The 24,650-nt window shown below is 34.1% G+C and overlaps 11 protein-coding genes across 11 annotated transcripts; 5 read left to right on the top strand and 6 right to left on the bottom strand.

Moving 5' to 3' along the window:
- Positions 1-258: 258 nt before the first annotated feature.
- Positions 259-3,126, top strand: UFD2 (ubiquitin-ubiquitin ligase UFD2; the record flags this gene model as incomplete). The annotated part of the gene is made up of 1 exon (XM_041549894.1): positions 259-3,126. One exon carries the CDS (start codon positions 259-261, stop codon positions 3,124-3,126), a length of 2,868 nt encoding a protein of 955 aa, XP_041405828.1.
- Positions 3,127-3,376: 250 nt separating this feature from the next.
- Positions 3,377-4,126, bottom strand: RPL35A (60S ribosomal protein uL29; the record flags this gene model as incomplete). Its single annotated transcript, XM_041549893.1, has 2 exons — positions 3,377-3,736; positions 4,124-4,126. 2 exons carry the CDS (start codon positions 4,124-4,126, stop codon positions 3,377-3,379), a joined length of 363 nt encoding a protein of 120 aa, XP_041405827.1.
- A 930-nt stretch (positions 4,127-5,056) lies between these two features.
- On the bottom strand, positions 5,057-5,602 carry ARF1 (Arf family GTPase ARF1; the record flags this gene model as incomplete). The annotated part of the gene is made up of 1 exon (XM_041549892.1): positions 5,057-5,602. One exon carries the CDS (start codon positions 5,600-5,602, stop codon positions 5,057-5,059), a length of 546 nt encoding a protein of 181 aa, XP_041405826.1.
- Positions 5,603-6,784: 1,182 nt separating this feature from the next.
- NUS1 (ditrans,polycis-polyprenyl diphosphate synthase) lies at positions 6,785-7,918 on the bottom strand (the record flags this gene model as incomplete). The annotated part of the gene is made up of 1 exon (XM_041549891.1): positions 6,785-7,918. One exon carries the CDS (start codon positions 7,916-7,918, stop codon positions 6,785-6,787), a length of 1,134 nt encoding a protein of 377 aa, XP_041405825.1.
- Positions 7,919-8,786: 868 nt separating this feature from the next.
- Positions 8,787-11,411, bottom strand: SNF3 (glucose sensor; the record flags this gene model as incomplete). Its single annotated transcript, XM_041549890.1, has 1 exon — positions 8,787-11,411. The coding sequence occupies one exon, from the start codon at positions 11,409-11,411 to the stop codon at positions 8,787-8,789; it is 2,625 nt and encodes an 874-aa protein (XP_041405824.1).
- Positions 11,412-12,132: 721 nt separating this feature from the next.
- SEC31 (Sec31p) lies at positions 12,133-16,044 on the bottom strand (the record flags this gene model as incomplete). Its single annotated transcript, XM_041549889.1, has 1 exon — positions 12,133-16,044. The coding sequence occupies one exon, from the start codon at positions 16,042-16,044 to the stop codon at positions 12,133-12,135; it is 3,912 nt and encodes a 1,303-aa protein (XP_041405823.1).
- A 1,055-nt stretch (positions 16,045-17,099) lies between these two features.
- On the top strand, positions 17,100-17,351 carry COA4 (Coa4p; the record flags this gene model as incomplete). The annotated part of the gene is made up of 1 exon (XM_041549888.1): positions 17,100-17,351. The coding sequence occupies one exon, from the start codon at positions 17,100-17,102 to the stop codon at positions 17,349-17,351; it is 252 nt and encodes an 83-aa protein (XP_041405822.1).
- Positions 17,352-17,624: 273 nt separating this feature from the next.
- CPR6 (peptidylprolyl isomerase CPR6) lies at positions 17,625-18,740 on the top strand (the record flags this gene model as incomplete). Its single annotated transcript, XM_041549887.1, has 1 exon — positions 17,625-18,740. The coding sequence occupies one exon, from the start codon at positions 17,625-17,627 to the stop codon at positions 18,738-18,740; it is 1,116 nt and encodes a 371-aa protein (XP_041405821.1).
- Positions 18,741-19,101: 361 nt separating this feature from the next.
- On the top strand, positions 19,102-19,893 carry CRD1 (cardiolipin synthase; the record flags this gene model as incomplete). The annotated part of the gene is made up of 1 exon (XM_041549886.1): positions 19,102-19,893. One exon carries the CDS (start codon positions 19,102-19,104, stop codon positions 19,891-19,893), a length of 792 nt encoding a protein of 263 aa, XP_041405820.1.
- A 294-nt stretch (positions 19,894-20,187) lies between these two features.
- CDC123 (cell proliferation protein CDC123) lies at positions 20,188-21,279 on the top strand (the record flags this gene model as incomplete). Its single annotated transcript, XM_041549885.1, has 1 exon — positions 20,188-21,279. The coding sequence occupies one exon, from the start codon at positions 20,188-20,190 to the stop codon at positions 21,277-21,279; it is 1,092 nt and encodes a 363-aa protein (XP_041405819.1).
- A 133-nt stretch (positions 21,280-21,412) lies between these two features.
- On the bottom strand, positions 21,413-23,566 carry FRE1 (ferric/cupric-chelate reductase; the record flags this gene model as incomplete). The annotated part of the gene is made up of 1 exon (XM_041549884.1): positions 21,413-23,566. The coding sequence occupies one exon, from the start codon at positions 23,564-23,566 to the stop codon at positions 21,413-21,415; it is 2,154 nt and encodes a 717-aa protein (XP_041405818.1).
- Positions 23,567-24,650: the final 1,084 nt, after the last annotated feature.

Genomic DNA, 24,650 nt, shown 5'->3' with positions numbered 1-24,650 from the left:
TTTCAATTTTGTGTTTGTTGCTAGTCTCGAAGTCATATATGTATACAATTTGAATATTTTTCTTTATATCCTAAAACTATGTTCCGATACCAAAAGCAACAAAGCGAATTCAATTTGCAATTATAAATGACACACATTGAGATAGTTGCTACAGTTTAACACTGACAAAACACACATACTAGTTCAACAATTCATCCTAAGTCAACGATTCTAAGGTATACTCTAAACAAAGGAAGTCATATATCAAGTTAAGATCTAATGTCTTCAAAAATATTGGAAGACATCTTCCAAATTTCAACAAACCCACAGAATATCCCGAAGGGTTACTATTTGGTAAATTTTGCAGAACAGGGAAATGCTCAAACTTTAGATATTAATAATACTGATTCTGCTCTTATATATCAATTAACAGAAAATGAGTCCTTGGAACAGCCTTTCAGTTATTTGAATGAATGTTTTTTACGCTGTCAAAGGCAAAAAAGGTTAAATAAAAATAATTCTGAACTGGATGTAGTGTTCAAAGAAATTGATAGACTTGTTATCGGATATGGTTTAGTCGCATTCCAAATCCAGGAGTTTGCATTAAATGGTAATATAACTACTTATATTGCTCACATCCTTCACCGATTCGACTCCTATTCCGATTTTTTATCGCAGATCATCCAAAGGGCAATAATCGAGGATTCGCTAGCTGATTTATTAAATAGCTTTTTCCCAAATATACTACAATATATTCACAGACCAAATGCCTTGTTTGATCTAAATGATTCTGTTAATTACAATAACACCCTATCTGTATTTGAATTATTTGTTAATTTTAAGCAAGTTGCAAGCATTTTTACCACAATAGATGGATTTCTCCCTCACCATGAACTGTTAGCCAACGAATACGAAAAGAAAACAATTTTGGGTCCAATTTTGACTCTTTCTCCTCTGAATATCAATGTGGCTTTAAAAAACTATGGGGAGGTGCTTGAACGTTCCACGACCCATACAAACATGATTCACGAATCTTTGCAAGCGGAGCATAAAGTAGTTCTCGATAGACTCTTCTTTATCTGTGATAAAATTATTAGAGGCTCTGTGGAATCACGTACTGATATGGTATCGTACTGGGGACAAATTGTGAATAAAAATCATTTGAGGAGAGCAGATCATGCTGCTCAGAACAAGTTAGCATCCAATGCATTTATGTCCAATATCACTTTAATTTTAACCAAATTTTCTCAGCCGTTCTTGGATGTATCTTTTAATAAGATTGACAAGATTGATGTAAATTTTTTCAATACCTTAAATCTATTCATTGATCTTTCGAATGAGACTCGTCTAAATTCCGATTTTAAGGAAGCCGACAAATTCTATGATGACCACAGAAATGATGTTAAACCAAATTTTATATCTGATTGCTTCTTTTTAACTTTGACTTACTTGCATTACGGTATTGGTGGTACATTGCTATACGATGAGAAGATCACCCCTCAAATAAAGAGAATAAAAGAGGAAATTGAAAAAGTGAAAACATTTGCTGCCTCTAATTCCCTTCTTTCCAGTTTTGTTGATGCAAAACTAAAACAACTTGAAAAGACACTATCATATACAAAGGCATTAAAAGATGCTCTTAAAGGCTTCTTTTCGAACAAGTCCTTGCAATTAGAAGTCTTCGACTTCATATGTGGTGCATCGACATTTTTACTAAGGGTGATCGATCCTAATCATGATTTCCCTTTCAAGACAATCGAACTACCACTTATCCCAGATCAAGTGGGTGTTGAAAATGTGGATAATGCCGATTATTTGAGAATACATGCGCCTGTACCATTTAAATATTATCCCGAATTTGTTGTGGAAGGTCCAATTAACTACTCGTTATACATATCACATTATGGTAATTCTCCAATATTTAGAAATCCTAGATTACAATCTTTCGTAGAATTAGGAACTACAATTCTACGTTGTCCCGAATTAGTATCTAACCCTCACTTAAAAGGTAAACTAGTTCAATTATTTAGCGTGGGTTCTATGCCACTGACTGATAACTCACCAGGTTTTATGATGAATATTTTCGAAGAAAACAGCCTGGTGAACAAAAACCTTTTGTATGCACTACTTGATTTCTATGTTATTGTGGAAAAGACAGGTTCCTCTTCTCAATTTTACGATAAATTTAATAGTAGATATAGTATATCTATTATTTTAGAGGAAATGTATAACAAGATCCCAAGCTATAAGAATCAACTAATATGGCAATCTCAAAATAATCCAGATTTCTTTATCAGATTTATTGCACGTATGTTAAATGATTTAACATTTTTGCTAGATGAAGGTCTAAGTAATTTATCCGAAGTACACACACTTGGTAATCAATTGAATGACCCTAATTCTATAAATCAACCAGAGGATGCCACAGATGAATCTGCAAATGATATGCAATCAAGATATCAAGCAGCCCAAAGACAGGCTAAATCCTCCTGTGGGTTAGCTGCAAAATCGATGACATTGTTTGAATTATATACTAAGGATATTTCGCAGTGTTTTGTCACGGCTGAAGTTGTAGATAGACTTGCCAGTATGTTAAACTATAATTTGGAATCCCTTGTTGGGCCCAAATGTGGTAATCTAAGGGTTAAAGATCCCGAACAATATTCGTTTAATCCAAAGGAGCTATTAAAAGCGTTATGTTCCGTTTATATCAATTTAGCTAATGAAGATAATTTTATAAAGGCTGTTGCAAGGGATAGTAGATCCTTTAATGTTGATTTTTTCAAGAGAGCTATTGATATTTTAGGTAGAAGGACAGGCCTTGTATCCGATGAGTTTTGTACTAAACTCTTTGAATTTGTGGACAAGGCAGAAAAGACAAGAAAAGAAGAGGAGGAAGAGGATATGGAGTATGAGGATGCGCCTGATGAATTCTTAGATCCGTTAATGTATACTATAATGAAGGATCCAGTGACCTTACCTACCTCCAAGGTTAATATTGATAGGAGTACTATCAAGGCACATTTATTAAGTGATTCAACAGATCCTTTCAATAGAAGTCCATTACGTTTAGAACAAGTCATTCCTAATGAAGAATTAAAACAACTTATTACAGAATGGAAGGCAAGTAAAAAATCCCAAAAATAAAATCATATTTATATCAGCAATATATATATATGTAAAGCCCTTTTTTGGTTGATATATTGAGTGTTAATATTATATTATATATAATCTAGAGCATTGTTCTTGTACATAAAAAGAACAACTTCGTTTTCTTGTATCGAAGAAAAGATGATACTGATAGTATTATATTAAGGAAATAAAAAAGGATGTATTATACAAAATTTTTAAAAAAATATATAACTCTTAAGTTTGAGATAAAAGAGATATCCTTGTTTTAAGCCTTGATAGCGTACTTTCTTTGTGGGAAAGCAATTTGCTTCTTCTTTTGCTTTTCAGTGGTTCTGGAAGCTTCGAATTTGGTTAGAGCTCTTCTTAGGGCTCTGGTCTTCTTGGCTCTTAGATCCTTTGGTTGGTACTTCTTACCCTTGTATAGTTCTCTGACAGCAGCTCTTTGTTGTTCGTTGATGATGGTTAAGACACGAGCAATGTTCTTTCTGACAGTGTTGATCTTTGGTAGAGATGGCTTGGATAGCTTAGCAACCTTTAGCTCAGCTAATTCCTTCTTTAGGTCTAGCAATTGAGATTCTAGTTGTTCCTTAGATTTGGTTCTTAGTTCGTAACTCTTAACACCGGCCTATAATAATAAACAATAATAATGAATAAATAAATAAGTAAACAATATTATCAGAGACATTCTGTCTTCTACCAAACTAAATCCTTATAAACAAAGGAAGATAGGTCTAAGTCGAAGACAAAACAAAACAGAAATAATATATCATGGAAATATTTAAACATTAAAAAAATAATAGTTAGTAAAATTTATTCGGTTGGTTATAACGTCATGGAGATTGTTATTTGCATAAACATTCATTCAAATATTTTTGTAACTTGGATAACTGTCGATCCTCCAATGGGATATATCTGAAGTTATCTTTTAAATGACAAAAATGCTATACCAAAATTTGTAATATCATCTTGAAGTCTTTGCGTTTCCCCTTTGTCTAGTTCATTTATAACATACCATTTTGAATCGATAATTTGTTGTACACTTTCTTTCAAATAATGAAAAATCGATAAAGAAAGTTGAATTAACAGTACTAGTTCATATATACTAATCAATAAAAGCTATATGAAATAATTTTTCAATATCATGAAAAGAAACTTTACTCACTATGCATATGGCTTCTCGCAATAGTTGTCAGTTAGCGCATCGTTCATTCCATAAACTATCACGACATGAAAAAACAGAAAACATTTAAAAAATTTTTGGTGTAAAAATTGGCTCTCCAAATTTATTTCTCGGAGCGTTGACCGGTAATGACAAATAGAAATTCTGAAAGAAAATTGAAACTTTTATTTTATTTAGAAATGCTGGAGGTACGGGTTGACCCTATTATGGGAATGTACGGATGTTAATGTTGCTGCCAGTCATATTTCAGAGATTCAAGACGATGACGGTTAAGATTTGTTAATATATTGATATTTACCAACATAGCAAGAACTTACACAATGAAACTCGAATTCTGAATGGGTTTTGGTATTTCGAGTTATACAATCAAGTGATGATATCAGTTTCGTTATACTTCTATAAAATGTAAAATGCCATGCATCTCTATTGAAATGTGAGCCGATGTAGTTAGTTGAATACATAAGTTAATATACCGAATCTATCTACAAGATTTATAAATATACATCTTTCAAAAAGAAATAGATGAGTTATCTAAGTCATTTGTGTACATCTGAATAATTTAGTTTTTCTTCTAAATTGTTGATAAAAGTATATTAGAAACAATAGTTATAGTCCGTACATATATATAAACATGCAAACACTATTCTCCTTTTTATTATAAAAGAAGAAATTGAAAGAGGAAGTAGTAATTGTAATAATAATAATAGTAGTAGTAGTAGTAGTAATAATAATAATATATATATAGTATCATAAAAAGTTACGAGATCATGATTGATTCTTCAAGTTGTTACTCAACCATTCCAGACCTTCGTATAGACCTTCACCAGAGGTAGCGCATGTAGATTGAATAAACCAAGGACGGTTCTTGATAGCGTGTAGACCCAACTTTTCAGTGATTTCTGCAGCTGACATAGCTTCTGGTAAATCTTGTTTGTTAGCAAATACTAACCAGACAGCATTTCTCAATTCATCTTCATTCAACATTCTTTGCATAACTTCTCTAGCTTCACCAATACGAGATCTATCGTTGGAGTCTACAACAAAGATAACACCTTCGGTATTTCTGTAGTAATGTCTCCATAGAGATCTGATTCTGTCTTGTCCACCGACATCCCAAACTGTGAAGGAAATGTTCTTGTATTGGACAGTTTCGACGTTGAAACCAATGGTTGGAATGGTAGTAATGACTTCACCTAGCTTCAATTTGTACAGGACGGTAGTCTTACCGGCACCATCAAGACCCACCATAAGGATACGCATTTCCCTATTACCGAATAGGTTACTAAACAACTTGGAGGCGAATAGACCCATTTTTATTCTTTCTATATTTTCTATGCAACACTTAGTATGATTGTCTTTTAAAGAGAAACTCTTCTTCTATGATTAGCTGATATAAAATAAACTAACGAATACAAAACGAACAACGTCAAATACTAAAGAAAGAAACCCCTGTTTATGAATAACAAGAATGAATCAACAACAACCTTAGGTATATTGTGTGTATAACGAACGTATGTATCGAAAACATCTATCAATTTCCCATTATTTATCGCACCTCCAGCCATTTTTTTCCGTCTCTCACATTTTTTCTTCTCTTTTCACGAAACTTCGCCAATATTTTTTATTTTTATTGCCGAGTATTTTTGCCTCTTTCGGTTAGGAAGCTACAGCAGTGACGGTTATTAATGATTATATTTATATATATAAATGACCAAGATAACAGGTGGAAGTGGGTCAAACATTCTTTAAACCGACGATGGATCTTGTCGAACAATTATGTTACTTGCTCTGAAAATGTAACTATCTGTTGGGATATCTCATGGCAATAAAAATGTGTCATTATTTATTCATCTTAGGTGTCACAACCGTGGATAATGACACACCATAATGGTTCAACCAAAGGAAACTTTAACCCATTAGCACAAACACACATATATAGCAGAAATTCTTAATTATATATTAGTAACTTTTATTATTTAATTTGTTTTATTCTTCTATTGAGTAGCAGGGGGATGTGTATCGTCGATGTAATGCAACAGACAATACACTCTATGTATCTATCGAATATGTTACATACCTATGTATATATATAGCAAAAGTAGTAATAGTAATGACATTGGTAATAAAGGCAATGAGTATGAATATACTTTCTTTGATGAGCTTTATTTTACTTTTTTTTTTAAGTTGAAAGGGGAGGGTATATGAGAAAACAAAAAGATGTGGTTAGCTATGCAAATAATAAATGTGGTGTTTCACCATGCAAAAAATATTAGGTTTTATGAAAAGAAAGTATGAGATAGTCAGCAAAAATCAAGAAAACAAAAAGAAAATCGTTATCTTGTCACCGAAATGAAGGAGGAAATGTTGCAAGAAAGGCGAACAAATAGCATGCAAAAAGGTACGATGGTAATGTGATAAGTAGGTAGATCAACATAAACAACAACAATAACAACTAAGGACACCCATCAATACAGGTTCATTCTTTAAGCTTGGCTATTTACCAACGTTCACTTTACAACCGGCATATTGTTTAAGACCTCTGATGAATACAGAGTAAGTCACTTGATTGTTATCTTCTTCCCAGAAAAACTCTGTTAGACGAATATGCCAAGGTGGATAACCTTGTAAATCTAAGGATGGTCCAAAATATAACAACAGATCTGGTTCTTGCCCTACAAGTTGTTTCAATTCTGTATCGACCAAATCGACCGTTATATCATCGACGTTCAATTCCTTATTGGAACAAAGTTCAGCCATTGTTCTTGTCAAATCAACGATAGTTTCTCTACCGTCTCTATTCGATAATAACGAAACTTCGATGGCAACTTTACTCTTGATATCACCTTGTCCCTTCTTATTGTATAACACTTTATTAAAATGTGGGATTCTTATAGCAAAATTTGGTACATTTGCAGGTCCATAATAAATGGAAAGATGTTCATAAATGGCGTTACGTAGTTCATCAGTATTTTTTTGTAGGACACCATCATAATCATACAGAGATAAATGTTTAACTCCTGCAGAAATGGTCCAAGATACCAATTCGCTAGCATCATTCAGTATGCCTTTTAGACCACCACCTACATCACCGATTGGTTTTACCTCTAGGATTGCAGCTAATCTAGAAGGAATCTTATTTAGTTTCACCACGTCCTGTCTAATCAGTTGAGGTGTATTTGATGGATTGTATAATAGATCTAATATCTTTAGTTTACTCTTATTATATTGTAATTGACCATATCTAAAGATACCAAACATAAAGAATAATATTGCAAGGACAATCTTATAGAAAGTGAATTTAAAATAATTAGTATTTTCACTTTTCCAAAAAGTATTAGATGATACTGCAGTAGTAGTAGCCTTATTATTATTCTTATCATTTTGACTCTTAATAGTACTAGAAGTATTTATGTTTCGATTATCAACAAAAATAGATTTAGATATAGCTTGTACAGTGCGTCTTTTAGTATTTGCACTACCACCTTTCATTCTACTAGCGGCAGGTGGTGGAATATGGAAGCTAGAACCCGTTGAACCAGTCATATCAGCATTGCCATTATCAACAACAAATTTTCCATTACCATTCAAATATTTGGTTTTAATAGCATGAGCCTCTGTCATCGTCATTTTATTGATATGTGAGTGTGTGAAAACTCAACCAAAATCAAAAGATAAAAAAAAGAGTCTAAAAATAAAAACAATCAATATCCTGTAATATTCAAGATATATGTATATTGTCAATCAACAGAGAATAACTACCTAGAACTCTGTTTAAAATGGGGAAACCCAGCAATAAGTCGATCAACAATCACTAACTTTTAAAAAAAAAAAATCACTCGGTTAGTCCTTCGTAATCTACTAGAAATGTCTTCACCTAAAACTAGTATATATATATATATATATATATAGTTATATGCGCTTTTCTTTTTGAGGTATTGTAAAAGTTTGCTTTTAGTAAAAGAGGAATGCTTATACAGAACCCTATCTCTTTAACCAACTTAGATATATATCTTATATATATGCCTCATAGAGAGAGCTAGTTCTCCGATGACATTTTTCTTAATTTCTAAAAATCTATCTGGATCGAACTTCACTATGGACGGGTTGTAAGGTACCCAATATTCACCCATTTGTTCTACCGAACTGGCATCTCACCGCTGCCGCCAACACTCGCGATTGCCTCAAGACACACCACACAGCAACAGCAACAGCAGAAATATTCGATTGAATGGCTCGCTGTCCTTTTTTCTCTTGCTCTCTGTGCTTCATTTTAACTGAAATCAACTGAACAGGGGAAAAAGCGGAGAATTTACTAGATTCCCCTGCTCGTGCAACATGATGTGATGTCGAAGGCGACGGATGATCCATCAAGGAAATCGTGGGATATTACTGCTGTGGATGCCATCGATGACTTTGAATATGCACATGAACGAATATTTTATTAATGGAAATATATATATATATATATATATATGTATATGCTGCCTGGCTAGTATTATCCCTTGGATATGAAATCAGGGGAGGGACTACGGTCATAATCATTGCCTGCATCATCGCTAGAATCTGAAAGAATATCGGGTGGCCCACGACTCATGATATTTAGGTTTAACCCATCACCCAGATCGATATATTCAGAGTTGAAATGTTGCGAATGTGTGTATCCTTGCGATCTTGCCGAACCACTGTTTGTGTCATTATTCATGATTTGGGCCATATAATCATTAATCTTATCCATTTGTTGACGATCTTCACTATAGTTCAATGAACTAGAATTATGATCTTCATTGTTGCGATCATCTAGATCTATAGATGATCCAGGTGAAATAGAGGGTGGGCCCCTCTTATATGTGTTTAAACCTAATCCATTACCTAGATCCAAATAATTATTATCTGGATTAGTATTACTACAATTAGTAGCAATACCTATACTCTTATCAGATGAGATTGGAATGTGATTAATGTTTGGTAAAATATCATGATGACTATAATGTTGACTGTTCCGATCTTTACTCTTAGACTCTGTCATCATATATTTATCAAATTCATTAACTTCAGGTATTGGTCCTCTTAAACTACTATTCTGTATCGAACTTTCATTGAATCCACTAGAATTTAATGTAGAACTAATCTTTAATTCATAACATTCTTTACCATAATCTGTATTTAGCGAAGCACAATTGTTCATTCTATACACAACATTATTAGTGGACGGCGTCCCATTACTACTACCTTGAATAACACTTATTGGATACCCATTATCTATCGTTTCTAATTCTCGCTCGAATGGTAACGTTGAGGTAGGTACATGAACCACTGCACGCTCTTCTTCTTCTCTTCTGATTTGTTCATTCCATTTACTCGAATCCATGGCATTCTTGGATTTCTTATATATTTCATCAATATCTTCTAATACTAAACCTTTAGTTTCATATACCATGAAATATACTGTGATAACACCTAATGCATTTAAACTACCCCAAATGAAAAAAATCTTGGAACCAATATTAGAAGTATGATCCTTCACATCAACAATATAAGGTGTGATTAACGCACAAATAAAATTTACTAACCAATTAGTTGCTGCACATATAGCTGCACATTTGGCTCTTATACCCAAGGGATACAATTCACCTGAGACAACCCAAACAACACCACCCCATGTAGCAGAAAACGCAGCAATAAATACACAAATAAATGCAATCATAATCTTATCAGCTTTAATGTCATCAATAGAAACACCAACAATACCAATAATTAAATTAGAGATTGCCATAATAATACCACCACATAACAGAATTTTTCTTCTACCAAAATATTCAACAAAAAACAAACCTGGAATATTAAATAGTACATTGACAGCATACGTGGTTAATGAAATGATATAACTATTGTGAATACCAGTGCTAGCGAAAAAATTCACACCATAATAAAAAATGAAATTAATACCAGAAAATTGTTGAAATGCTTGAATTGCTATTCCTGTAAACATTCTCAGAGTTTGTTTGGGCCTCTTTTCCGTGGTTCTAAAACAATCCAAGATCGAAGAAGATTCTACAGACGCTTCATAATCATATGTAGCTTTAATTTCCACCAATTCTTCTAATAAACCTGAATCATGGACCGGAACACCTCTTAAAAAGGATAAGGATTTAGCAGCACTGGTCAAATCATCCTTCAGGACATAGTAACGAGGTGAATCAGGCAGAAACATTACACCAATACCAAGAATTGTATTCCAGATAAATTGAAGACCAATAGGTATCCTATATGAGGAGGGATCCATCTTATTCTTAGTCGCCAATGCGACTGCACACGAAACCAAAAGTCCCCAAGTAATAGCCCATTGATACATAGAAATGATGGAACCTCTCAGATATCTATTAACCGTTTCTGCTTGATATAGAGGAACAACAGCAGACATAATACCGATCCCATAACCTGATACAACTCTTCCTGCAGTTAATAATGTTAAAGTTTTGGATGCAACTTGTAATGCGTTACCAGTGGTGAAAATGACTAACGAACTAATTATGATTGGTAATTTTCTACCATGTTTGTCTGCAATATATGGTGCAGATAACGCACCAAAGAATGTACCTAATGCTAAAAATGACACTACAATAGATCTTTCCTTGGTGCTTAATGAATGTTGATCATGTGTCATGTGTGTCAAAAAATAAGGCATTTCTGAAACACTGTTAATAAGACCTGTATCGTAACCAAATAAAAACCCGGCTACGGTAACGAATGCACCAACGACAATCGATACTATATTAGATTGTGGCATGGCCGGCTCTGAAAACATATTTGATAAAGAGGAATGCGTACGAGTTAATACTTCACCTATCGGGAGTTCATTATTTTCAATATCATATAAACTATCATTAGGTATTATTTCTTCCGTATGGTTTTCTATTACATTATTTTTAATATCTTTATCATCCATATCAATTGGAGTAATTGGATTGACCTGCATATCACTAGATCCCACTTGATATTCATCATCATCTTCGTTATGCTTATGCCGTATTCTTAATCTATTTCGTACTTTAATTATGGCATTATTTAGAAGATCTTTTCTTCCTTGCGAACTTCCTATTGTTCCTTCTTCTGTTCCCATTATATGCTAGTGATTCCAAATATAACTCAGCAGGGATCCTATGTATAATTTAATAGTAATTAATTCCTCGAAAATTTTTCTTCCTCCCCTATAATGCTATCTCTTTTTTATAGTTCTTATGGAACTTTAGATGGAATCGTTTCAATCTATTGCGAATCAGAAATATTAAAATGCACGTCCTATTCTCCAAATGTGTTGAAATATGCTGCACTTCACTTCGCACGAGTTCAAAATAGGAATGAAGAAAGTATTATTTGTTATAGTATCTATTATCACCGCAACCTCTGTAGCTGATCCACTGACAAAAACTCTGTTATATGGTAATCTGTCAACGTGCCTTAGCTAATCCTTTCCTACTTTCAGTTCTTTTCATTCAACATTTCTTTATTGTCATCAGGGTCCCCCGCGATCTTTATTTTTTTATAAATATATTTTACGTATTTATGCGTTTATCCCACGCTCGGGGACCAAAAATTATGCAATGACAATATGGGGAAGGCAAAACATGCGTATACAGTTAAAAATAATAAAACAATATAATCAAAGTAAAGTTGCGACAGTTAATCTTGTCAATAATTTACTCAAATAACTTAATTTACATGTCTTTCGCTTCTTCTTTCCTAAAAAGAAAATAAGTTCCTATATAAACATATATATCTATATCTATATATATTGTTCTTGTTTTTTAAAGTTGCTACTTCATCCAGAATTTATTATTGAATTATGAAGATGTAGCTTCAGCAATACCGATTAATCTCTTTACACCTGTTAACCAGTTACCACCTTCGTGAGCATGATTAGTGGCAATATCAACATGAACCTTTTTGGCTTCCTCATAGTTTTTAACCTTCAAGAATTCAATTAACTCCTTCAATTTTTCAATAGTTGGCGCAGTTAATAAATCACCCTTTTGTAAATGACCAAACAGAATGTTTAATCTCTTGTCACAGTCCTTCAATTGCTTGGTATAGGTTTGTGGTATCAATGGAGTAACACGTTTTAGTTCTGCTTGCAGAAATTCAACGATAGATTTGTATTCTTCTGGCATAACTGCAGGTTCAGAAGCTGCAACAGGGGCGGCAGCTTGAGAAATAGGAGGAGCAGATGGAACTGGAGCATTAGCGGCTGGAGCACCAGCAATAGATGGTGCACTATTTGCAATAGAGTTCAACAAGTTACTTGCATTTTCAACTGTACCATTGTCGTGGTTCTTCTTTCTTGGATTCATTGGAGGAGGACCAACTGGTTGTTGCATTGGTGTGTGTGAAACAGAAGAATCCATACCTCTATTCATTGGAGGAGGTGCAACAAACGATGACATTGGTTGCTGCTGCTGCTGAAGATTAGCATTTTGTGGTGGTGCATATGGGTTCTGTTGTGGGCTGTATGCATTTTGTGGTGGAACTCCAGCAGCATTAATATTACTTTGAGGTGGTTGCACAAAACCCATGTGTGGAGTAGAGGTCTGAGATGGACCATATACACCTATATTTGATGCAGGTGCAGAGTTTGCAGGTGGGGCATATGGATTAGCCTTTGGTTGGAAGTTACTTTGAGGAGGTTGACCCATCATTGGTGGTGCAATGTTCACAGGAGGGGCATTCTCAGTAACCTTTGGTGCATATGGATTTGATGGAATCTTTGGCAAAGGTGGAGGAGGAGTTGAGCTATCGGTGTTACTTAGAGCAACTTGTGATGGCTTTCTTGAGTTTCTACCCATTGATGGAGGTGCACCTACAGAAGCAGAAGATGTTACTCTTGAAAGTGGTGGAGGTGGCATACCATTATTAGTAGTATGTGGTGATGAGTTGTGGGAGCCTTGCATCATAGGTGGTGGGGCTATAGAGACAGCCTTAGCACGAGCCTTGTCCTTTTCTACCTTCAATGGTAAATCGTTCCAGCCATCATTAGCCTTTCTGTTTAAATGTGGAGTTTGACCAGATCTCACACCATTCATGGTTTGAGGTGGTGGAGCAAGTTCAGGCTGTTGAGGAGTGTATTGATTATGGGCACCTGTTGCTGTTGCTGATGGTGCATAAGGATTTTGTGGTTGTAGGAAAGATGACTGTGGTGCTTGAGCCATTTGATTATTACCGCCGGCAACAGTAGCTGGAGTAACCGGAGCATATCTACCAGTTGGAATGGCTTGATTCATTGTGGCTTGACCATAAGCAACATTTGTTGGCATTTGTGATTGGACACCATAATTAGTCTGTTGTGGAACAGGGGTAGTTTGAGGCATCTGTTGTTGTTGTTGTTGTTGTTGTGGTTGAATACCATATCTAGCAGCTTGTTGAGGAACTTGGTTAGTAACTTGTGGGTTGGTATACGCAGTGGTTCTACCCTTGGATTGCTGAGTTCTACTGGTGACGGTTCTAGTCTGTTTACCAGATGCGATTTGAACACGTTGCTTTTCAGCATTAACTTCTTGATTATCACCTGGTAGATTTTCTAGGAAAGCAGCAGCCAAATCGAAATTACCACTGGCAGAAGTCAAGTTAACAAATTCCATGAATTTAGAGATTAATTCTTCACTGTTAATATCCAAGTTACCACCTAGGAAACTTGACAAAACGGTGAATTTTTCAATGAATTCAGTTAAACATTCAGAATGAGCTTCGTAAACAGTCTTGTTTTGTTCTTTCAAACTATCTTCCATTGATTTAAATTCTTTCAACCAAATTGAGGATACTTTATCTAGAGAGTTAGCAGCAAAGAAAATGATCAGAGCATCTTGTCTCATATTCTTTTCGACCAATTTATCACCAAGTTTAACTAATAGTTCGTTTCTCTTAGATTCTTCAGTCTTGAAGTAATTGTATATAGCCTTGACAGTGTATCTCCATTGTTGGATATCCAAATTGTTGATCATATCCTCGATATCTTTCCTTTGAGTGGAGTACATAACTCTGGACAAAGAAGATTTGTTTGCATATTTAGTGAAATATGTATTTTTCACAATCTCTTTCATTGTAGCATCTGTAGAGTCCAAAGCGATCACTAGAGCCTCTAGTAGCATGTCGTCATCCAAACACTTGGTGATAGCGCTATCTAAATTACCTTTAATCAAATCCTTGGAAATGTTAGATTCTTTACCTTCTTTCAATTTGAATTGACCAGATGGCGTGAAATCAGTTTCCAATTTATTGAAAAACTTTTCATCTTCATCATTGTTTTTCTCTCCAGAGGCTTCAACTTCGTTGTTGTCATCGAATGAAAAAGCATCCTTTAAGAATTCTTCTTTACCATCCATTGATAATTTTTCCAATAGAGTCCAATCTTCTTCATTAGTCTTATTGACAGTCTTCACCAATCTTACATTAATCAAAGGAACGAAATCCTTAGTCTTCAATGCATCATTCAACACCTCATTAGGCTCCAAACCTTGAATGGTTGGTTTAGAAATCGAGACACCTTTCCCGTCAGGTAAAATTTGAACAAGTTTACCCCCGAATGCCCAGTTAGCTGCAGGAGATTGATGCTCGTACCATTTAGGTGTTTGTAATTCCAACACTGTTGGTTTCTGGTTTTGACTTGGTTCTTCATTTGAGACGTTGTTCCAGAATTCAGATTCAGATTCTTTGATCTTTTGTTGAGTTTCTTCTTTATCAAAAGTATTTTCCAAGTTTTGTAAAGTTTGAACTTGAATCTTTGCATCAAATGAAGCCGAGGCAAAGATATCTGGAACAGCAGGTGCAAATTTAGTCTTAAAACACCAATTAGTTCTAGTTGGGAATTGCGATAACAATTTACCTTCTTCAGGGTTCCATAATTGTGCAGTATTATCACGACCGCTTGAAAGCATCAAACCAGAATCCTGAGCACACCAATCCAAGGACAAGATTCCTTTGCCTAATCCAGTATTCATTACTTTCAATGGTTGATTGGCGTTTCTTAAATCCCAAGTGACGATAACAGGGTCTGTATCACTTCCTGAAGCTGTAGCAATAGTAGTAGAACTTACAGGATGCCATTCCACAACGGATAATAATGGTTTTGAACCTGTAGTTTCCGAAGTATAATTCAAATGTAATACTTCCTTTTGAACTTTTAAATCCCAAATCGAAGCATAAGGATTGTTCGCACCAGCAGTAGCGAAGACTCTAGTATTATTTCTATTCCATGCAACCGATTTAATCTCATCCATGGAAGACATAGCAGTCCCCGGAGATGTTGGAGTATATGAAGAAGCAGTTGATGGAGTAGAACATTGATTAACATCCCAAATGTATAATTCATTATTGTTACTACCTGCAGATAATAATAAATTAGTTTGTTTTGGATTAAATCTTAAAGTATTTACTGGAGAAGTATGTTTCAATAATTTTGTTACTGAAGAAACGGTAGTTTTAGAGTCATTCATTGAGAACAATTCAATGGCACCATTATCTAAAGCACCTGCAATAAATTTATTATCAAAGGACCAATCTAAATCATTAAATTTAGCATCCGTCTTAATGGAACATACAGGTTTATCAGAGGAAGTTGATAATAAAGACCACAATTCAAGGATACTATCATTAGAGAAGTCTGCATCCATTGTACCTGAGGCGGTACCTGAAGCTAAATACGGAATCTTATCATGAGACCAAGCAAACGTCGCTGTACGATTGTATTCAGCTAATTTTACCATCTTATTAGAATAATTAACTTAAATTTCTTCTGAATATCAATCTATCTATTCCTCAATGTGTTCGTCTCTTCTTCTAGTGTAAAATAAATACAATCAATTGCCTTAAATATATTAGATTTAAAATAGATCAAATAAAATAATAAATCAAATCACGATCAATAGAAAGAAAAAAAGGGCAACAGTTGAAAGTTTCCAATAAATCAGTTTTCTATTTTTTCTTGTTATATGTAAGAAGTAAATGATAATTGAAAGTTCAATATGTTATAACTAGCAATAACATTTATCAACACCAAGCTACCTTCAAATGTTAGAGAAGGTTTATTATATTTATTTATTTATTTTTACATTTTTACATTTTCTCTCTGTCTCCTTTGCCTCTCGCTTTCACGCCTTCCAACTACAAACAGAGAACTACCCTTTCACGCTCAGCGCACCTCCCAACGGCGAACGAAATAGATAAATTCCCACCATTCAAAATAACGCGTGTCCTCTCTCTCTTTGTCTCTCTGGCCCCGTTGCTATTTACTCGACGCGAAAGAATTAAAGGAAAGCATTCTCTTCTCAGTTTCTGATGTTATGGGATAAACGACTGTGACATGACATGGTATGATATATACTACTTATACTACTTCCATTACTTGTGTTATTAGTCAAACTAAACAAGTGAATAGTTAATGTGTTCGCTAACCATTAGCATGATTGAGAGATTGTTTACAAATATATGTATATATCCATATATCTATGTAACTCTGCTTGTCAATCAAACATTACACCATCGAGTATCGATATTCTCATCCTTTATGTATATGTAACTTGTGTTATAAAAGTTGTTCTCTCTCTCTCTCTCTCTCTCTCTTTCTTCATATCCCTTTATTTTTTACTGTTTTGTATGTGAAAACTAAATTTGCTCCCGTCTTTGCGAGGCAATTTGCTTTATAACATAATATATAGTACGCTAATATACTAATATAAAGTAGGTAAATTAGGTAAATATCATATATTGCCATTGTTATTTACAACAGCGACAACATATACTTACACACACACGTTCAACAATGAGTGAACCGGTCTCGGAGTACTATAAAGAGGCATTGGAAGAATATAAAGAACAACAAGCCGAAAATGATTTAGATGATTGGGATAAGAGAATTAACGATACAGGTTGTTATGTACAAAATATGGCATTACAATTATGTCACGCAGATACAGGAGATTGGGGGAAATGTTTTGGAGAAATGGAAGCCTTTAGGAAATGTTGGGAACAGAATGGTAATAGAGAACGTGTAAACACTGTCGATAGAGAATGATAATACATGTATATATGTATATATACTTGGGGGTTTCCTTCTATAATATTCTATGGAATTCGATTAATGTTTTTTTTCTTCAAATAATTTTTCATTAAATTTCCCGCCTAATCGCCCCTTCAAATCATTGAATAATATATACTTCTTATATATATATAAATGGAATAATGAAATAACGAAACAATGAATTAGTTAATTGATACTTTCTGAGTTAATTTATATTTACTAAATCATTAATCTGAACGTATACCATACCACTATCTAAGCTACGCTATGTCCAGACAAAAAACTTTTATCGATATTTCAATTGGCGGCCAATCAAAGGGTCGTATCGTCTTTGAATTGTTTAATGATATAGTTCCAAGAACTACAGACAATTTCTACCATTTATGTGCCGGTGATGAAGGGATGTGCAAATCTGATCCATCAATCCCACTATCATACAAGGATTCTCTCTTCCATCGTGTGATCCCAGATTTTATGCTACAATTTGGTGATTTCACAAAAGGTGATGGGACCGGTGGTGAAAGTATATATGGTGAAAAATTTGAAGATGAAAATTTCACTATGAAACACGATGAACCATTCCTATTATCAATGGCAAATGCAGGTCCAAACACAAACGGATCCCAAGTGTTTATTACTTGTGCTCCAACTCCTCATTTGGATGGGAAACATGTTGTCTTTGGGAAAGTCATCCAGGGGAAAAGAATCGTTCGTTTAATAGAAAAGAATCAAACTGATAAAGAAAATGATAAACCTATTAGAGACGTTAAGATTACCGATTGTGGTGTTTTGCCAGATGATTACATAGTCCCTGAAAACGCTGAAGAAACACCTGTTGATGAATTCGGAGATAATTATGAATCTTCATTGAAGGATGACACTAAAGTCGATTTGAACGATTTTATGTCTGTATTGACTGCAATTGAATTTGTTAAAAATATTGGTACTGAACAATTCAAGAAACAAAATTATACTGCTTCTTTGGAGAAATATCAAAAATGTGATAAATTCTTAAAGGAATACTTCCCAGAAGATTTACCTGAAGAACGTATGAAGAAGATAGATGGCTTGAAAGTTGCAATCCCACTAAATATCGCTTTGGTCGCATTAAGATTGAAAGAATATAGTGTTGTGTTGACTGCAAGTTCCGAGGTCCTATATGCCGGTGCTGCAGACGACGTCTCAAAGGCTAAGGCTCTATACCGTAGAGGTCTAGCATATGCAGCTGTAAAGGATACAGACATGGCATTGGCTGACTTGGAGATGGCAGCAACATTCCATCCTCATGACGCAGGTATTCAAAAGGCGATTAAGGACACAAAGGAACAAAGACGTTCTCAAGTCGCTGAGCAAAAGAAATCTTTGTCTAAGATGTTTTCTTAAATAGCTTATGTAATTTTTGCTTTTGCTTTGACATATGTAAAGAAAGTCTGATTATAAAATTTAGATATTTTTTTTTGATGTCGTTATTATTCTATGTATGCGATTAGATATTCATAGTAACTTATTTTCACTCGAGAGCCCGAACAGAACGAAGACTAATTCAATTTGAAAAAAAAAGGAACTCTTGGCTATCTACAAAGAAGATGAAGAGGACGAAGATTTAATGATCTATGCTAATGTTGGAAACGTTAAATAACATTCATATTTTTGATCGAAGTATTATCCTGAGAGGTACATTTTACAATCCAACTTCACAACTTCAAAGACTGCACATTTTTTTCTTCTCTTAAATATAAGACATATGTATCGCCTCATCGGTAGTAGAACAACAGCCATTAGAAGAGTTGTTGCAACATGTAATTCAAGAACTAGCATACACACATCGTCAATAATATTAAATAAACAGAAACATGTTAAACCTCCACGGTCTAACAAAGTATTAACTATACCCAATGCTTTAACAATTTCAAGAATAGCAGCAACACCATTTATTGGGCATTTCATCATAACAAACAATTTGACTCCAGCACTTGGTATATTTGCATACTGCTGTGTAACGGACTTCCTTGATGGTTATATAGCAAGAAAATACAATTTGGGGTCTATGGCTGGTACGATCTTAGATCCGATGGCTGATAAACTATTAATGCTTGTTACTACCGTGGCAATGACTATACCTTCTGGCCCTGCAATTATTCCTTTACCACTTGCATTCGTGATTATAGGGAGAGATTTTGGATTAGCCGTGACTGCATTTATATTAAGATACACATCATTGAAAAAAGTTTACAAAGGGGTTACTTGGAACTCATACTGGAACTTTTTCAAATACCCCAGCGCTAAGGTGAAACCATCTCAAATTTCTAAATGGAATACTTTCTTACAGATGATATATCTAGGACTAGGTGTCGTAGTGTTAATAAAAGACGACAAAACAGACATAGAAGCTGAAGAAAACGACGAGGAAGATAAGGATAATAATGTATTACTGGCTAGTTTTAAATGGTTAGGATTCATCGTGGGTGGGACTACTGTATTAAGTGGTGCATCCTATGCTCTGAGCAGAAATGCAGTTAAATTCCTCAAGATATAACAGTGCACTATCTCGTATATAAAACAAAATTTATCTAAATATAATTACTTATATTTGATGTCATATATTCATTACAACATATTTCTTCTACACATGAAAATTAGTCAGAATTGCTTTCTTTGAAAGTGTTAAATGCGAAGAAGCGATGAGCTGAGAAAATCTTGAAAATTTATTACATAATGATTTTTCAAAAGCATGTATTATAGGTACAATTAATTGAATAACTTAACTAATTTTCATCCAAAGTTAGCATCTCAAGTAATAATACCATCATCAAATAAAGTTACCAATATTATGAGTGAAAATTATAAGTCATTTAGGGATCTGTGTGTTACCAGAAGACAAATTGAAAACTGTTCGTTTTCACACTGGTACCCACTTTTTAAAGCTTATACTCCAAAGACAGAGATAATAAAACCCGTACCAAAAGAGTTTGTCCAATACTTAGAACAAGATGGTATTATGCTACCTTCTGAACAACACACTTCGTCATTCTATACAGGTCCGATTGAGGAAAATGAAGAAAATGAATATAGTGACTGGGAAGAAGAGGAACATAATTCGAGTGACCTTGATGATTACAATGATGAAGAAGATAAAAAGCCTCAGAATCCTAAGCTAGATCCAGTGGTAGATTTTCCTGAATTTCATGATAAACTGAAAGGTATGTTGGAAAAATTAGGTGCTGTTGCACCTAAGTTGAATTGGTCTGCACCACAGGATGCCACTTGGATATTACCTAATAATTCGATGAAATGTACAGAGGTGAATGAACTTTACTTAATATTAAATGCTTCAAATTATATTATGCATGATTTACAATATGCCTTTGATGATTGTCAAGATAATGATAATAAAATGGAAAATCCAACATTTGAACTAATTTTAAGAAAATGGTTCGATATAAATCCGGCATTAGAATTTAGAGTATTTGTTAAAGATAAACAAATTGTCGGTGTATCACAAAGAGACTTAAATTATTACGACTACCTAAAACCATTGTCAGACACATTTAAAGATTTAATAGATGAATTTGTGGAGGATATTGTGATTCCAAAATTCCCCGATGATAGTTTAGTCCTAGATATTTATATCCCAAGACCATTTGATAAAATATTTTTAATTGATATTAATCCATTTGCTAAAAAGACCGATCCTTTGATGTTTTCTTGGAATGAACTCATAACTAAAGAACAAAATGAAGAAAATGATTATGAATTGAGATTAGTCCTAAAAAATAATACAGGTAGATTTGCATGTAAGGAACACTCCGAGAATCAAGTACCAGATGATGTTGTACAGGCCAGTTTAGATCCTAATTCGATAAGGGAGTTGGCAGAGAAATGGAAGGAGTTATTAGCTATGCAAGACAAAGACGAGAAATAGCGAGGGATGATAGAATGATTAGAAACGTTTCTTAAGATTTAATAATTTTTATATTTATAGAGGAATATATTTATAGAGGATATTTATAAGCATAATTTAGTTAGTACACATACTTTATTATATACTTACCAATTTACCATGTGAAACTCTTTTCATCGAAATTGACATTTATTGAGATATTTTTTGCAAGTTCCTCAGTCATATGAAATCTAATTTTATCATTGAAACTGGAGGGACCACATGTCAAGATATTCAAATCTGTTGGTTGTGAAGATTGATTTTGAGATTTTGAAATTCGAGAGGCTATCAATTGCCCCAAATCGGGCCTAGCTTCAATATATTGGATTTCATAATGAGATTTAGCGTAACGGTCATTCGTAGAGGTAGCGGAACTACCAGAATCTGTTGCTGTAGTGAATTGCAACTTATCTTTAAATCCTTTCATTTTTTCATCTACTGGGGTATTATTAGACGTTCTTGCTGTACAAATGATTTCTACGTTACAATTCAATTGAGACAACAGAGTCAATTCCTGATGAAACCATTCCACATGTGAAGGGTTATTAATGATCCAAGTCAAATTATGAGAGAACCCTTCAATATTTTCAGTCTTTTGAGCTGCATGATACAATTCAGGATACACAGCTGTAATTCCCAGACCTGCACATATACCTGAATAATTCTCTGTAATAGACGTTAATTGTGGTAATTGGACACCATAAGGCCCCTCCAATAGTACTTTACAAGTGATACTCTGTTTACCACTTTTTTCCAACCTCTTTAATAAACGTTTAGTGATACCTTTATTAACTTTGAAATAAATTATTAAATTACCTGGTTGGCTTTCATCTATTTGTGGTTCACTTAAGATTGTAAATGGATGGGATTGTAAAGAACAAAACCAAGGTTCATTTAATCCAAGGAAGTACAAGTAAACAAACATCCCAGGTTGATATTTGAAAAATCTGGGTTTTGGAATAGAAATTTTTATGACACCATTAAAACAATCCGTCAAAGTTGCATTATGAATTCCACCATTGATGACAATCCAACCAAACCTTAAAAATCTATCACCGGCCCATATACCAACAAGGGCCCAAACCCAATTCAACCAACCGAATGATGCAATGTGGTAATACAAACCTACGATAAATATTACATTCATAGCTTTATGGAAAAATAAGAAGAATTCGTAAAATCTATCTCTAAAGATCTTTTCACTATGAGAGCATAAAACAAACATCATCACAGTAGCAGCAATCCCCCATTGGAAATATTCCTGTGAGATGTAATGATGATATGTAGAATACCTTTGAGAATAAACTGTCCATAACACTGCATGTACCAATACCAAACAGGACGCCACGTATGCACACCATCTATGGAAATAATTGAAGGAACCAATAGAAAACCCAGATAATGCAATAAAGGGGTTATTTCTTATACCAAACATGTAAATAACTGGAAACAAAGTAAGTGCCATTTGATCTACTCTATAATTTAACATTCTAGCATTAAGTCTCCATTGATCAGGATAATTTGGATGTGGTAAATGAATATCATAATCCATCCCACAAAAGATAATTGTTAAGATAACAAAAACAGTTACAATCAAAGCGTCCAATCTAGTTGGGAAATTAATTGGAATACAACGAAATAAAAGAAAAGTACGTTCTTTATAATGTTTACCCACTGAAGGGATCGCAACATTTCTTTTAATCCAAACATTTTGGAAAAAAGTTTTAAATCCAATCATTTTTCTATTAATATTAAAAATTGTACTAATTAAAATGATTGTAACCCAATAAAATATCAAACCCCAACCATACCATTGAGATCTAGTGACAAACAGAGAAGTCTGTTTATATTTTGTCAAATAATAATCAAATGTAGTTTCGTCAGGAATCAATGTCCCTATGACTCTAGTGGTAGTGTCATTTGATATGATAGGTCTTGTATATAAAGTACCATTTTCATAAATTTGTTGTAATTGCTCAGTGGTGAAATCAATATCACCAGATTTACATCTCAATCGTATATGTCTCATAGCATGTTTCAATGGTGTTTCATGATCAGCACCATAATTGACACAATAAGTTAATGTTTGTAACCAATTAATATCTTGACAAAGACACGAATATTTTTTATTCGATGTGCAGTTCCATTTAAACAACGCATTATATTTCAGACAGGCTGTAGCAACTGATGAATCCAAAGAAGATAGTGCTATGACTCCTGAAAGAAAATATACAAACCAGAGCACAGAAGGTCCTGTAATGAATCTCATTCCAATATGAATTTTATATATTTTATATATGTATATTGTTTAATCAAAATATAAATGAAACATTAACAAAGAGGGAAGAATTGAGTTCGACACCCTTCAAAAGTATAACTAACCCAATCTTTATATATAATTTTTTTTGTCAGGATACCTTGAACAACCAAGATCTAACGAAAGAAAAGAAAGAAGAAAAACCAAGCAGCTCTTCGAACTTTAGGTAACTACAAGTTACAATGTCTGAACAGATTAATCATTGCAGAAGAGCATATATCGGTCCGGGGCTAGTCAATATCAACATGGCTAATATATCTGCACCTTATAATATCAAGCATTGTAGCCACATATCAAACGTTAAAATAAATAAATATATAAACAAAGTACCTAAGACGAGATGAGTACCACTATCACTTATTAGTTCCACCTTCTTTCTCAAGGAACATGACAAACCTTCAAGGATTCTTCCAGTTCTTCCAGTTCATCTGCTCTGCCTGTGTCTCTTTTACCTAATTAACTGCACTGTGACACTTTGAACTGCACACAGCGGCACCCTCAACAGGCGCCACATCAACAAAATGTGCACAACGAAGCAGAAAAGTAGCCTTATCACCAGTAGATGTATGCTTTCTTTTAATTTGCTCAATCGAACTGCCCAGTATGAAATGTGAGAAAAACAAATATTTGCTCATAGGATATTTGTTAGTGGTTCGTGTAACATGATGCTATCACGTAATTAATATGGACAGTCTACTCATTATATAAAATTATATAAATGGAAATAGGGCGTTGTGAGTTACCGTAATCTTAAGTAATTGGAAGTGATTAGTTCAGTGAAGAATGTTTCAACTGTAATATGTACTGGTAATCAATATCAGAATCTGAGTGAATGAAAGGTGAATTTCTGTCATTTCACACACATATGTATAAGATACACCTCTATTTTGGTGCAATTGTCACATATTGCACCCTTTGAGGCAGACGAGACGCGCCGTAAGTTCTGCGTCTTAGGGAATCGTATTCTACGCACATAGTTGTGCGTATGTAAGTATTTACTTGTTTCATTGCATACATATAAGTCTAATAGTACGAT

Source organism: Maudiozyma barnettii (assembly GCF_903064755.1).
Source record: "Maudiozyma barnettii strain CLIB 1767 genome assembly, contig: KABA2_03, whole genome shotgun sequence".
NCBI classification, from domain to species: domain Eukaryota; kingdom Fungi; phylum Ascomycota; class Saccharomycetes; order Saccharomycetales; family Saccharomycetaceae; genus Maudiozyma; species Maudiozyma barnettii.
This window is presented reverse-complemented; position numbering and strand designations above follow the sequence as displayed.